Raw genomic sequence first — 13,628 nt, 5'->3', positions numbered from 1 at the left:
TTTTTGCCTCCAAATATTTGATAAGCAGCCAAATTGCTGCTTCACAAGGGAAAGGGAACATTGGGTGACAGAAGCACTGAGAGCATGGTTGGCTAGCAGCCTTTTATCAATGAAAATAAATAAAATATGTTTATTGTGAACTGCCAGAGATCCCAAAAAACGTCCTTCTGATTTCATGGACCAGTGAGTGGCTATGGTCCATGCGATAGCAGGTTCAGATAATGAGGACAACATAGATTTCTATGGATTTCTAGGACTTTAGGATGTCTCTTTACAAATGATGGCTCCCAGATTTATCAAAATGCACCTTTGCCTCACTGCAGTCAGTGGAGCTCTAAGTAAATGCCAGGGTCTGCCTGTGTGGATCTGATCCCAGGCTTGTACATGTGAAACAATCATTCACTCACCATCGAAATACAGGCACATCAGAGGTGGAATGCGGCAGCTTTTTAACAGCAACACTAAAGCGTGGTTTAGGTTTAGTGAAGATGAGATTTTAGGCATGGCAGGATGCAATAACCTAGACCAGAATTCGGCCTGGAAAGCAATGCGTTTACACTGGTGTCAAACTGGAGCAACTGGTGAATTAGGCCCCTTATATTTATTTTCATTTTTTGCGCAATGGTGCCCTTTCAACGTGCCGTGCATTGTGCTGTTATTTCAGTGTGTGTTCCCTGGAATACCGTCACTGCTGACATTCTTTCTGGGAGTCAGTTCACAACAGACTGAGTGCAGCCTTAGAGCAGCTTACACACAAATATGAAGTAAATCAAAAAGACCCAAGCAGGATTAGTGCCAGAGTGATCATATGACAATAAGGCTTAGCTATTATCTAGTGCTTTTCATCAGTAGATCTCAAATCCCTTTACAAAGGAGGCCAGGATTATTCCCATTTTACAGATGGGGACACTGAGGCAGTCATTAGCTAATTTGCCTAAGACCACCTAGCAGGTCAGCAGCAGAGTCAAGACTAGAACCCAGCTCTCCTGAGTCCTAGTCCACTGACCTATCCACAGTTTACTGGAGAATAATGCGTAGGAATTTTGCAAATAAGCCTGTGCTAGAAATGCTCTTAAAATCCTGAACTTGAGCACATATAAAATTTAAGGTGAAATCCTGATCCCAGTGAAGTCAGTGAGAGTTTTGCCATTGACTTCAGTGGGGTCATATTTTCACCCTTGAACTTTAATTCTAATGAGAAAAAGACTTAGCACTGACTTCACAGATTCCTAAAAGTTCTGCCAGTCAAGCATTCCTGTATTTTTATTTCATTAGATCATAATAAAATAATTTGTTAGCAGGGATGATCTTTCTTTTCTTTCATTTTTACTGCATATAATGTTGCTGTGGAGTTGCTAATGGAACCTGAAGCTTTTTGGACAACTTTATTCATAAAATCAATACACCATTTTGTGAGACTAACTTTTCTCTCCGAGGCTCAAATTAAAAACCAAACGCTATTTGCTTTTTGGTGATCTAAAATCCCTAGGCTGACATCTCAGAAAACAATCTGGAACTTGTAATAATACCGAGTGCTTATATAGGGCTTTCCACCCTTGGAACTCAAAACCCTTTATAAAGAAAAGCATTATCCTCAATGTACACATGCGGAAACTGTGGCCCAGAGAGGTAATGTGACTTGGCTCCGTTCACTCCGTGACAGAATGCAGGAGTCCTGTCTCCCAGTTCTGTGCTCTACCGACTGGGCCCCACCATGAGAATATTGTGGGGTTTGTCTTTACTTACTTACGTGAGGACAAAACCCCAAAAGCAAGAGGGGAAAATGCTGCCTGAAGCCTGAAATTGGAAAAATCGAGGTTTTCATTAATTATTATTACTGCCCACTGTTCTGAATGGAGTGCGGCTCCTTTTTCCAGCTAATTACACAAAGGATTAAATCCTTCCTCGCACGCACATAGAAAACCTTAAAGCTCCTGCCTTTGCTTGTATTGCGTAGGGTGTGGAAGTGCTTGTCCAGACTCGCGCCTTAGGGTCAAGATGTAGTGCCTCGCACGAAACCCATAAAGGGCAGTATATTTTGGGTCCCTCATCTCCTTCCTCCTCAGACAGTTATTTCTAGAGGATTAGCCTCTCTGTTTTTCTATTGCATGCTGCTCTTTGAGAAGCTTGGGGTTGAGTATACTGGGAGTGGAGGGGAAAGCAGTAAAAAAGTCAGCAGACAGCAAAAGATGATTGCTCTCTTTTCCTGCTGCCCTTTTGATAAACAGGTGTCTCCCTTGTGCCTCTGCCTTTCTATTTAAAACGACCAGTGTATGTGCAAATAATGCCAGGAGAAAGCTGGATACAGACAAGCAACTTGGCAGGATGATGCAGTCATTGGAAGAGATTTCTCTGTGTCTAGAAGGCCCATGTCACGTTCTTATCAATAACCCACCCCCAACATGTGTTCCTATGTGAGGATTTCCTAATATTTCTGGCTGAGTTAAATAGTGCACCCTGCATGGTTTCTTTCATAGCCCGACCTAGGTATGGGGCAGCGCCCAGCGGGTTTTTGTTGCATGTCTGAACCCGTTTGTGCATCCTCTGAAGGTGCAGCAGGTGCAGTTCTAGGCGCATTTCTAGCGAGAGCCCAACAGATATGCCTCTAACCTCCCTCTCACACTCTCTTCATCTCAGGCATTTACATCTATCCGGCTACCTAGCTAGCCCCCCGCCAGCATGGATGGGGAGCATCACCGCACCTCTGCCTAGGGGGAGCAGACATCCTTATATCCCCTAAACTGGCCCAAGACTGGGGGCTTTGTCTTATATATGCAACTATACCTGCCCCCCTCCAAAAGGAGGGGTTTTTCACACTTGCTGCCTGGTCTCCCTACCTCTGCCGCCCCCCTCCCCCAGCTCTGAGCCCCCTGTGCATGGGAGGGGGGGCTGGGCCTACCTCTGCCCCCCTCCCCCAGCTCTGAGCCCCCTGTGCATGGGAGGGGGGCTGGGCCCCTGAACTGCAGGCTGGGGGAGGGGAAGGGAGGGGAGGAGCGGCCCGGCTCGGCCCGGGGGCTGGGCACCAGCTGCTGCTGCAAGTGGGGGGAGGGGGGGCTCCAGGACTCCCCCCCCGGATTTGGGCGCAAGGTGATGACGTCGACGTGACCTTTCAACTCCCCCGCGTGTGTGGTTTTTGGGGGAGGCCCAAGATGGCCGCTGTCTCGCGCTGCCTCGGGCCCGGCCTGGGCGGCTCGGCGGGGGCTGGCGGGCTCGCCCGGCCCGGCCCGGCTCGGCCCGGCCCTGCAGGGCGCTGCCGCCCCGCAGCAGCGGGCCCCGGCGCGGCGGGGGGGCCGAGCGCTCGCCCGGGCTCGGGGCCCAGCGCGGCCGGCCTGGCGCGGGCCCTGCCCGGGGCCGAGCTGCCCGCGGTGGGGCTGCGAGCAGCGCCGAGCACACGCGGCGGGGGCCGCCCCCGGAGACAGGAGCCGCGCAGGCGGCGCTCGGGGTTAGCCCGGGGCCACGCTGGGCCCTGCCCGGCCCCGCAGCCCGGCCCGCCTGCGTGCTCCTGCCCCGGCAGCTGCCCCCAGGGACACGCCGGGGTCGGGCCCGGCTGTTAAATCCGAGAGACCCCAGGGGTGTAAGCAACCCCCGCGGGCCACGCACCGCCCCGGGGAGCGGGGAATTACAGACACGAGCCCTTTTTTTTTATCGTGGTTCTTTCATCCCATCCTTTCTCCTGAGCTGGCGGTTCGGGTTTAGAGAACATGCCGGTTAGGAGAGAATGGAAGGGAAATCGCCCCCTCGGTTTTCAGTGTCACTGAGCCTTGCTAATGGGTTACGGGCACCAAGCATCCTCCAGGGGGGAAAGGGAAGAACATTCCATATGCCAGCCTGCTCCCACCGTCCCATGTGCTGGCTGCGGATTGTGTGCACAGCCAGGTCAGGTTACCTGCCTTTTTATAGAGCTGCCCCTGGCAGGAGGCAGGATCTTGATGGAACAACTGCTCTGCTATTAGCCTCATTTCACACCAGCCCCTTATCCTATACAAAGACAGACCCCAGTGAAGGGTTTTTGTTCCAGAAGACAAGCCTATTGAGGGATTGTAATCACCATGGAAATTTGATTTCATTTATATTTGTTTATACCCACACGTATGTCCTCGACAGAGATACCTATCTACTGTGCAAACCTTTCTTATAGTAACCCTTTCAGTCCCTGCCTCGTTTATTTAATACTCAAATCTGTTTCTGGAAGCCCGGGGTCTGGAAGCAGAGTGATTCCCAATGAAAGAAGCCATTGAAAAGCTTGCCATCACAGCCTCTTCTGTTCTGCAAACCAGGCTTTGCTCCTGGGAGATGTGGATAAAACTGCCTTGAGTCTCCTTTGCTAGCTCCTGACCCCATAATGAGTAAATCCAATGAGCCGTCTCTTCCCAACCTTGACAAGTTAGATGAGTTGTTCCCGAGTCTTTCTGATGGGCTTTACAATTGCTAAATAGGGTTAAAAATAAAACACATCACCAGCTACCTCACCTCTGCCCTAACAGTGTGGTGCCTTCGTAAATCTGTGTGATTTTACTGGAATGAATCTCAGACACACCAGCTCTATAGCTTATACATTTCTTTTTCCCTCTCCTTCCTTATGATGATTTGTGAGACCAGAATGACTTTGATTTCAGCAAGTTTGCTGTTTATTCACGTCACAAGTTTGACAGCTTTACACCAAATCAGATTGCTGGATTCAAGAAAGCTCTGAGGCGTCACTGGAAGCTCCTTTAGATTAGAACTCGCCTCCCCTGTCTTTTCCCCCTTCAGAGCCAATTAAAGCTCGCTGGGGCTTTAAGAGGAAACGTGCTCCCAAGCCCTGCATCTCACTCTGCCACTAAAATGGTAAGTGCTCTTTGGATCTCTCTCGACCTGAAGTCAGGGGGGGGAAGCTGGTATTTTGCCTTGAGGGTTTGCAATATATTTTGTGCCCTGTTTGTTTAAGGTTGGTAGTGAGGAAGCTTACTCTGTACCTGGAAACCCAGACTGCAGCTTTGCTTTTCCATAGCTGCGAGGGGTCATTTTCAAGGATCCGAGCTTTGTCATTGCCTTGCAAAGACTTCTCTCTTGCAGCAGGTTTGGTTTATTTGTGGGGGACACACTTCCAGAAACGAACCCAGACTTTTCCTGATCAGTGGGACCTCTGCAAACGTGCAGAGACTGGGCACAGGCTGACTGTGGCTCTCCTAGCTTTGTGTAGACGGCTGGAAGACGTTCATAGCCAATGGCTCTCAAGATAGGTCTGGGTCGCTTGCTCCTTTTAAACAGCCAAAGTGTTTCCAAAGGAATTGAAGCGAATGAGTGTCGCTCTCCCGCATACCTTTGCTTAGTGCCTGGATGCTGGAGCTGAGGTGTGTGCTAGAGCTGCAGGAGGTGACATCGCGATGGACTCCGAAGTAGCAGCCTGAGGCTGTTAAAGCCTAGGAGGGGGAGTGCATTCGGTCTGATTTCTGTCTCTCGTTCAGAGGTGACCCTGCGTGTTAATATGCTGGAGGAAGGGATCGATGGGTGCACAGGGAATCACTTGGCGAACTGGTGGCAAAGCTGGGGGTGGGAATATACATGGAGGCTAACAGGTTTGATCGCAGCATCTAGCAAAGGTGGTTTGGGCTCCAGGCTGGGTCATACTCCCCCTGCATCCGCAACAGGCTGCTTGGCGGCTCTGGGCAAACCTTAGACGTTGGCTGCAGCATGGGTCTTCCCAAGTGTCAGTGCCCGGGCCCTTGCAGCCTAGGCTATCTGGGGGAAAATCATCCTTGAGGATCAGCAGCTTGGGTGGGAGGAGAGAGCAGAGGGCGAGACCGCGGCAGGGCACAGTGTCTGGGGAGCTGTGGGGTGAGAGGGAGCTTTGACCGAGCTCAGGAGCACAGCAGAGAGCTGCGGCAAAGCCGGGGCAGGGCGGAGGAGCTGACTAAGGATGCTCGCAGCTCATGGTTTTGCCACCTCTAAGCACCTCTCCCCTATCAGGGCCTGGTGGCTGCGACACTGTTTAATCAGAACCCCCCCCCCCCAAGAACGCAGCGGGACCCGGAAAACCCTTCCTCGACCTGGGCGATGTCTCCTGCCTTTGAGACCCCAGCGAGCGGCCGAGGCTCTGGCCTCTCTCCCCTGGTTTCAAACTGGGTTTCGCTGCTGGAGATGCCACGGGGGGGGATCGAGCCCCAGCCCAGAGCGCGCTGCTCCGCTCCGGTGTGTACCCAGGTCTCTCATTGCTCCTGTCTCTGCCTTTCCCTCTCCTCATTCACAGAGCACCAGGCTCTCCTGCCAAGAGCCCCACTTCGGAGGGGGCCCGCGCCAGGGTCGCCCCTGTTCCGACTCAGCCTCAGCAGCCAGTGTTGATGTTTCCAAGGAGACTTGGGTTTCGTTCTGGGCTCCTGGTCTCCTGGACAACACCGGCGAGAGCCCCGCAGAAGGACAGGCTCCGGGTAAGCTCCGTGGCTGCGGCGGGAGGCTGAAGGCACCAGCTGGAGCGCAGCTGACGACGCCGGGGAAGGAAGGGCAGGTCCCCACCGTTGTGTGCACCCCGGATCGTGCGTGTGGAGGGAGGGGGCCGTGCCCCGCCCCGCTGCCCAGAGCTGGCGGCTTGTACCCTGGAGCGAGGGCGCTTAACGTCGGCGTTCTCCTCCGAGCTTACCCCGGAGCCCATCCGCCTTGCAGAGCCGGGTCAAAGCTTCCCTGGGCCCGGCTGATCCCGGGCCGCCCCCTCCCCGCGCGCGGGTGGCGATTCCTGCGCTGTGTCTACACGGCGGAGCGGGCCTGGCTTTGCCGGGGGGCGGCTGGCGGCGCTGACTCTGCGGGCTGAGCCGGCAGGGACACGGGCCCTCAGTCAGGGCTACTTTGCAGGCAGCTCCTGGGAGATGTTCTCAAGGTCTCCGTGCAGCACCAGCTTCTGTTTTTCTTTTCCAGAGAGACAGGATCCCCCCCCCCGCCCCCGCAGGTTACCGCACTGGAGGGGGACTCGGGGGATTTCAGTCCCAGTTCTGCCATAGACTCCCTGTATGACCTGGGGTCCATCCCTTACTCCCGCAGGCCCGCCTCCTGAAAGGTACTTCGGTGCCTAATCCCACGGGAATCAATGGGAATTAGGCACCTAAGAGCCTTTGAGGAGTTGGGCATCTGTGCCTCAGTTTCCGCATCTGTAAAATGAGGATCACAATCCTTCCTTTCCCTCACCCTTTGTCTGTCTAGGCTAGTTAAGCTGCAAGCTCTTTGAGGCAGAGGCTGTCTTTCACTCTGTTTTTAAACAGCACCTAGCACACCGTGACCCTGATCTCATCTGAGGCCCGTGGATGCTACCACAATATAACCCACTACTAGTAATAATCATTAATAATTATACACCCTGGGCCATAGTTTCGATTTTAGCAGAGCTGTATAACAAAGGAGGGATTCTGTGACCAGGCTTCCTGGGTACTGCACTGCACAATTCCCCCGGGGGGGGGGGCTAGACAGAGAACAAACCACAGGTGACATTATGATAGTCATGTTGCCTACTGTCCACACCTCTGGAAAGCTCTCAGATTCTATGGGGCGGGATATGACCCTGTATAGAATAGAAGGTGCAGCCAGTAGAGCATCCAGCTTTCAGTCAGAGAGGTCCTGGTTCATGTCCCTGCAGTCCCTACCTTGGTAGGAAGGTTTGCTTGTTTCATCTCTAGCTTCCATGATTTGAAATGCTGTTGCGAACTCACCTCTTGTACCCAGCACTGTCTAGCCATAGATCTCAAAACACTTTACAAAGGAAGGTCAGTTCACCCCTTTTTAAGATGGAGGAAACTGAGATAGAGAGTGAAGTGATTTGCCCCAGGTCACAGCAGAGCCCTGAATGGAACCCAGGTGTCCTGAGTCCCAGTACGATGCCCTGGCCACTGGCCCAGCCTGCCTCACAAACAACTTTCCCAAGCTTTGGTTCCTCTTATAAAGAAGAGGAATTTTAAACAAAGAATAAAGAGCACAAGGAGAAAGATCTTCCAGATGCCAAAGGTGTCTTATAACAAACTCAGATGATTTACTAATTTATTATCCATTTTTAAAGGACCCCTCTTTGCTGCTTATCAAGCAGTACAATTTTTCCTTGATTCAAATGAAGTAAACAAGAGGGATTAAAATAAACATGATTGTGATTTTACTCATGGTTTGGAAAATGTGATTTTTGGTTTAATCACTTTGATGTCTGTTTTTGTCCAGACCAGTTCTGTGGCTTGGATTTTACTATTCCAGATGACACGTGGCAAGGAGATCAGCTGTCCTCCCAGCTCTACAGAAACAAACAGGTAACATTTCAAACAACTCACACACTGGAGAATAGAACTTTTATTTACAGTTTTAAAATGTTCTTCCACCCACCATCTTATGCTACTCCTAGAATTTCATTTTACAGTTGCCTAAAGCTCTGGATCAGGAGAATGTGTTCATACATCCATGTTTCTCTGTACATTGAGTATGGAAAACATTGACAGCCTGAAATCTTTTATTTTCTCTCCTTCCTTATGCTGATGTGTGAAATTAGAATGACTTCAATTAGCAGCAGCATTGCTGTCTGCCCATGTCACAAGTCCAGCAGCTTGACACCAGATCAGATTGCTGGCTTCCACCAAAAAAGCAGAGGCATCACTGGGAACTGCTTTAGGGTCTGAGGCTGCAAAGACTTACACACGTGCGTGAGGTTGCTCACATGATTAGTTCTGTTGACTGCAGTGGGGGTACCCACTTGAGCAAAGTTAGTCACATGCATGAATCTTCGCAGGACCAAGCACCAAGATTAGAAGTCACCTCTATAGCTCTTCTTCCTTTTCCATGAGTGCTGGAGAGCCAGTGAACTCTCCAAGCTAAGCGGTTCCCATTGTAGCTGCTTGTACCTAGCTCAATGTTTAGATCACAACAGAGTGACCCTGAACCAAAACACTTGGGGTGAAATCTTGGCCCCACTGAAGTCAATGGAAGTTTGGCCATTGACTTCAATGGGGCCAGGATTTCATCCTAGGTCCAAATATCCACAAACTTCCTTTCTCTTGCCCGTTATGTGTCTTGTCTATTTAGAACATAATCTCTTTTGCGGAGAGCTGCCTGTCACTGTAGATATGTGCTGGACCTGGCACAGTGGGGCTCCAACTTCATTTGAAACTTGTAGGGTGTGTCTGCTTTGCAGCAGGGAGTGAGCCTCCAGCCTGGGGAGACAGATTCATACTAGCTCTCCTTGGCCTAGCACACTAAAATTAGCAATGTGAACTGCTGCAGCTTGGGCAGCAGTGAAGAACATAAGAACAGCCAGACTGGATCAGACCAAAGGACCATCTTGATTAGGGGGCTGGGGCACATCACTTACAAGGAGAGGCTGAGGGAACTAGGCTTGTTAAGTCTGCAGAAGAGAAGAATGAGGGGAGATTTGATAGCAGCCTTCAACTACCTGAAGGGAGGTTCCAAAGAGGATGGATCTAGAATGTTCTCAGTGGCACCAGATGACAGAACAAGGAGCAATGGTCTCAAGTTGCAGTGGGGGAGGTTTAGGTTGGATATTAGGAAAAACTATTTCACTAGGAGGGTGGTGAAGCACTGGAATGGGTTACCTAGGGAGGTGGTGGAATCTCCATCCTTAGAGGTTTTTAATGCTTAGCTTGACAAAGCCCTGGCTGGGATGATTTAGTTGTGGTTGGTCCTGCTTTGAGCAGGGGGTTGGACTAGATGACCTCCTGAGGTCTCTTCCAACCCTAATATTCTATGATTCTATGATCTAGCCCAGTATCTTGTCTTCCCACATTGGCCAGTGCCAGGTGCCCCAGAGGGAATGAACAGAACAGGTTATCATCAAGTGATCCATATCCCTGTTGCCCATTCCCAGCTTCTGGCAAACAGGCTAGGGACACCATCCCTGCCCATCCTGGCTAATAGCCATCGATGGACCTGTCCTCCATGAACTTAGCTAGTTCTTTTTTGAACCCTGTTATAGTCTTGGCCTTCACAACATCCTCTGGCAAAGAGTTCCACAGGTTGACTGTGTGTTGTGTGAAGAAATACTTCCTTTTGTTTGTTTTAAACCTGCCACCTATTCGTTTCACTTGGTGACCCCTAGTTCTTGTGTTATGAGAAGGAGTAAATAACACTTCCTTATTCACTTTCTCCACACCAGTTATGCTTTTATAGACCTCTATTACATCCCCCCTTAGTCATCTCTTTTCCAAGCTGAAAAGTCCCAGTCTTATTAATCTCTCCTCATACGGAAGCCGTTCCACACCCTAATCATTTTTGTTGCCCTTTTCGGAACCTTTTCCAGTTCCAATATATCTTTTTTGAGATGGGGCGACCACATCTGGATGCAGTATTCATGTGGGCGTACCATGGATTTATATACAGCTCAAGCCTGTAATATACATAATGACACCTGGATCTGAATTTAGCAGCCTGCACCCAGGTCTAGTTTATAATCTGCTCTCTCGCCCCCTCCTTTTCTCTCTAGCCAGGTAGAGGTTAGTGAGCTAGGGATCCAGAGGGAAGCTTAAGTACTCTTTGAAATGCAGAAGGAAGAAAACTGGCAGCATTGTGAGTGAGAAACTCTCTATGTATTTAAAGGGCTGTTTGCAGTTCATTTCCCTGCACACCTCTATTATTCCTCTGCGGTTACAGTTTTTCAAAATAATCTCTTCAAACATTTGCTAAAGAATAGGAGAAGTCAAATGTGAGACGTGAACAGTCATGCCACTTAGCTTTACAGGGACAAGGGGTTCTTGAGGATTGAATTCACAAAGCAAACACCAAAATCATCACATCCCACCAGGCCATAGAGCAGGGAATTTATCAGGTTACAGAGTCAAGAGAGCTAAAAAACATCTATTCATCGATATCTGTATTTCACAGCTTCAAGACACCTTGCTACAGAAGGAAGAGGAACTTGCCAGGTTACATGAAGAAAATAACAACCTCCGACAATACCTGAATTCTGCCGTGGTTAAGTGTTTGGAAGACAAGGCGAAGGTACTGTGTTCAAACCTGCCACGAAAACATGTGTCTGTGAGAGAGAAGGGAATGAAGCATTTAGGTGAAATGCCTAATACGCAAATGCAAATAAACACAGGTGTAAAAGGCCACATTGTGGGCAGGTAGCATGTAGGTGGAAAGGCCCTTCTAATGCTCACCAGATTGGTGACAAAGCACTACGGATAGTGTGTGTCGTCATGGTCGGCCTTGCCTATGTATCAGAGGGGTAGCCGTGTTAGTCTGGTTCTGTAGAAGCAGCAAAGAATCCTGTGGCACCTTATAGACTAACAGACGTTTTGCAGCATGAGCTTTCGTGGGTGATGCTTGCATCCGAAGAAGTGGGTATTCACCCACGAAAGCTCATGCTGCAAAACGTCTGTTAGTCTATAAGGTGCCACAGGATTCTTTGCTGCTTGCCTATGTAGACAGGGTTAAGCCGTGTGACAGCCCTGATCTTTAGCATTTATAGCTGATTTGGTTTATGATGCTTTGAGAGAGGGGGTTTATAAGAAGCAATGGACTAACCGTAACCCCTCAAACCTCTCACCGATGAGCAGAACTCATTACACTGAAAGGGTACCAGAAAGCAAGGCATTTAGCATTAATCAGCTTCGGAGTCAATAAAGCAGCTGTTCAGAGAGCAGAAGCACAAACCTGGGAATGGGTAATGGGGAGCATTCTGTTCGCATCTCTGCCGCTGACTTGTCCTTCTCCTTGGGCAAGTCACTTAGCCTTTGGTGCCCCAGCCCCACCAGTTGCAGAATGCGAATGCTAATAGCTTAGCTGCCACCCCGGGGCCATGGAGCGGGGTGTGGGAGGAGCTTCGTTAATAAATATTTGTCAAGCTCTTTGGGATGCTGAGCTTGATGGTGCTATTGCTAAGGATGGGTTCAGTCCTTACTCAGGCAAAGCAAGTGGTACCACTGGGCATGTGGCATGAGTGAAAACTGAGATCCTTGACAGAGGATGTCAAAAGGGTTAGTGCAGAGGGAGTCCCTGAGGTGCTCTCCTCACCTGAATTGCCCTAAGGGTATGAGGACTTGCGCTTCGGCCCCTCCCCACTGAGGTAGCCCCCACACCCTGAGGATCCCAGGGCTATCTACGCCGAGGCTTTCTCTGTGCTCCCCAGCCCCCCTCCCACTCACTGGGAACCATGGGAGACACATGCATGTTCCCCTCCCACCCAGTCCTGGATCTCTGGACTGAGCAGATCATGGGAGCTGACTGAGCCCCCCCGGTGCCAGATCAGATCCTGCTGGCAGGGTCGGTACTGAGGACGGCTGTACAGTGCAGGAGCTTTCATTTCATGGCTTACTGAGTTAAAAAGCAAACAAAGCTCAGGCCGTGTTGACACTGTTCTATTCTTATCTCGTAGGGGTTTGGGCTGTTTCCAGAGACTGTACAGCACAAAATAATTAGTGCCATCCGCGTTTGCTAACTGAAAATGAGCTCTGGATAAACTGTGCTTTCTGAGAACGATGTTAGGCACCTGTTCAGATAAAGTCTGTGGCCAGAAACATGTTGCTTCTGGGGCTCTGGATGATCAGCTTTTAATCTGCTCTGTCTTCCCTGTTCTCTTGTATAGAAACTACTGCTGCACAACGGCCAGAAGAAACATGCAATTCTCAGAAGTGGCAAGAGGAAATTTAAAGACGACAGTTACCTGGCCCCTCGAGAGACTCCTCACCCCTCAAAAGCCAGGAGGAACCTGCTCAGTGATTTTACTGCCTGCGAAGAACAAGCTGCTCCACCCGTGGATACCTGGGTACTGCAAACCCTGGGACTGAAAGATATCAACACCATTGATGAGTCTTTATCAGCTAACTACAGTGCCCTGTCCTCTGAACTTGGAAAAAGCCCGTACTGCCAGAGCCATGGGGAGGCAATGGACTATTGTAATGATGAGGACCCAATAGCTGCTTATGGCTGTGATCAGATGACTCTTATAAACAGCACTGCCACTCCTGGGAAGCAGGATTTACCCTACATCCAGCCACTTTCTTCAGCACCATGTGCTTCCTCGACGCTGCCCAGCGGTGCCCCTTTCCCACCTTATGGATCGCCTTACTTCGCCAACGACGTGTCACCGAACAAAACCGACATGGCCTTTACAACCTCCCTGAGCCCCCACCGCAACGTCAAAACACACACCTTCCACCAGGCCCAGGTCTTCGTGCGCCGAGAGGAGGACGGAGGCTGGAAGTTCACCTGGGTCCCCAAGCAATCCGAGTGACTCCCCCTTGCTCCCACTTCCGAGCACTGCCATCAGTGACATGTTTACAAACACGTACAACTGCAGAAACCTTTCTTGCACTTGAGATTGATGCTGAGAACAGAAGCAACATCCTCTACAGGCTGTTATCTCATGCTGTGTGGAATGCTACATTATATCATCCACCCATTCACCTCTGCACGCTCCTAATTTTTGCAGGAACAGCTCCAGATTCCATTTGGAAATGTATCCGCACAGGGCCAGATGTACAAACTAGCCCTCCATTCAGTTCAGCTCTCTCCACATCTGTGAGACCATCTACCACCACTTATTCACAACCCTTCCGCCACCAGCCAGCTTCTGCCATCTTGTACCTTCCTGGCTGAAATGTACCCAACCATTCCTGTTTCTGACACTCTGGTGACCACCCCTATCTGGACTGGGAAGCCAGGAGCTGGAGCAA

General features: G+C 50.3%; 1 protein-coding gene across 1 annotated transcript; it reads left to right on the top strand.

Moving 5' to 3' along the window:
• The first annotated feature begins 4,651 nt into the window (after nucleotides 1-4,651).
• On the top strand, nucleotides 4,652-13,206 carry GMNC (geminin coiled-coil domain containing). Its single transcript, XM_045031480.1, has 5 exons — nucleotides 4,652-4,827; nucleotides 6,230-6,407; nucleotides 8,170-8,255; nucleotides 10,834-10,950; nucleotides 12,539-13,206. The coding sequence occupies exons 1-5, from the start codon at nucleotides 4,825-4,827 to the stop codon at nucleotides 13,184-13,186; spliced, it is 1,032 nt and encodes a 343-aa protein (XP_044887415.1). The 5' UTR covers nucleotides 4,652-4,824; the 3' UTR covers nucleotides 13,187-13,206.
• Nucleotides 13,207-13,628: the final 422 nt, after the last annotated feature.

Source organism: Mauremys mutica, chromosome 9, assembly GCF_020497125.1.
Source record: "Mauremys mutica isolate MM-2020 ecotype Southern chromosome 9, ASM2049712v1, whole genome shotgun sequence".
NCBI classification, from domain to species: domain Eukaryota; kingdom Metazoa; phylum Chordata; order Testudines; family Geoemydidae; genus Mauremys; species Mauremys mutica.
Note: the sequence above shows the minus strand (reverse complement) of the source record. Positions and strands in the feature narration are given on the sequence as shown.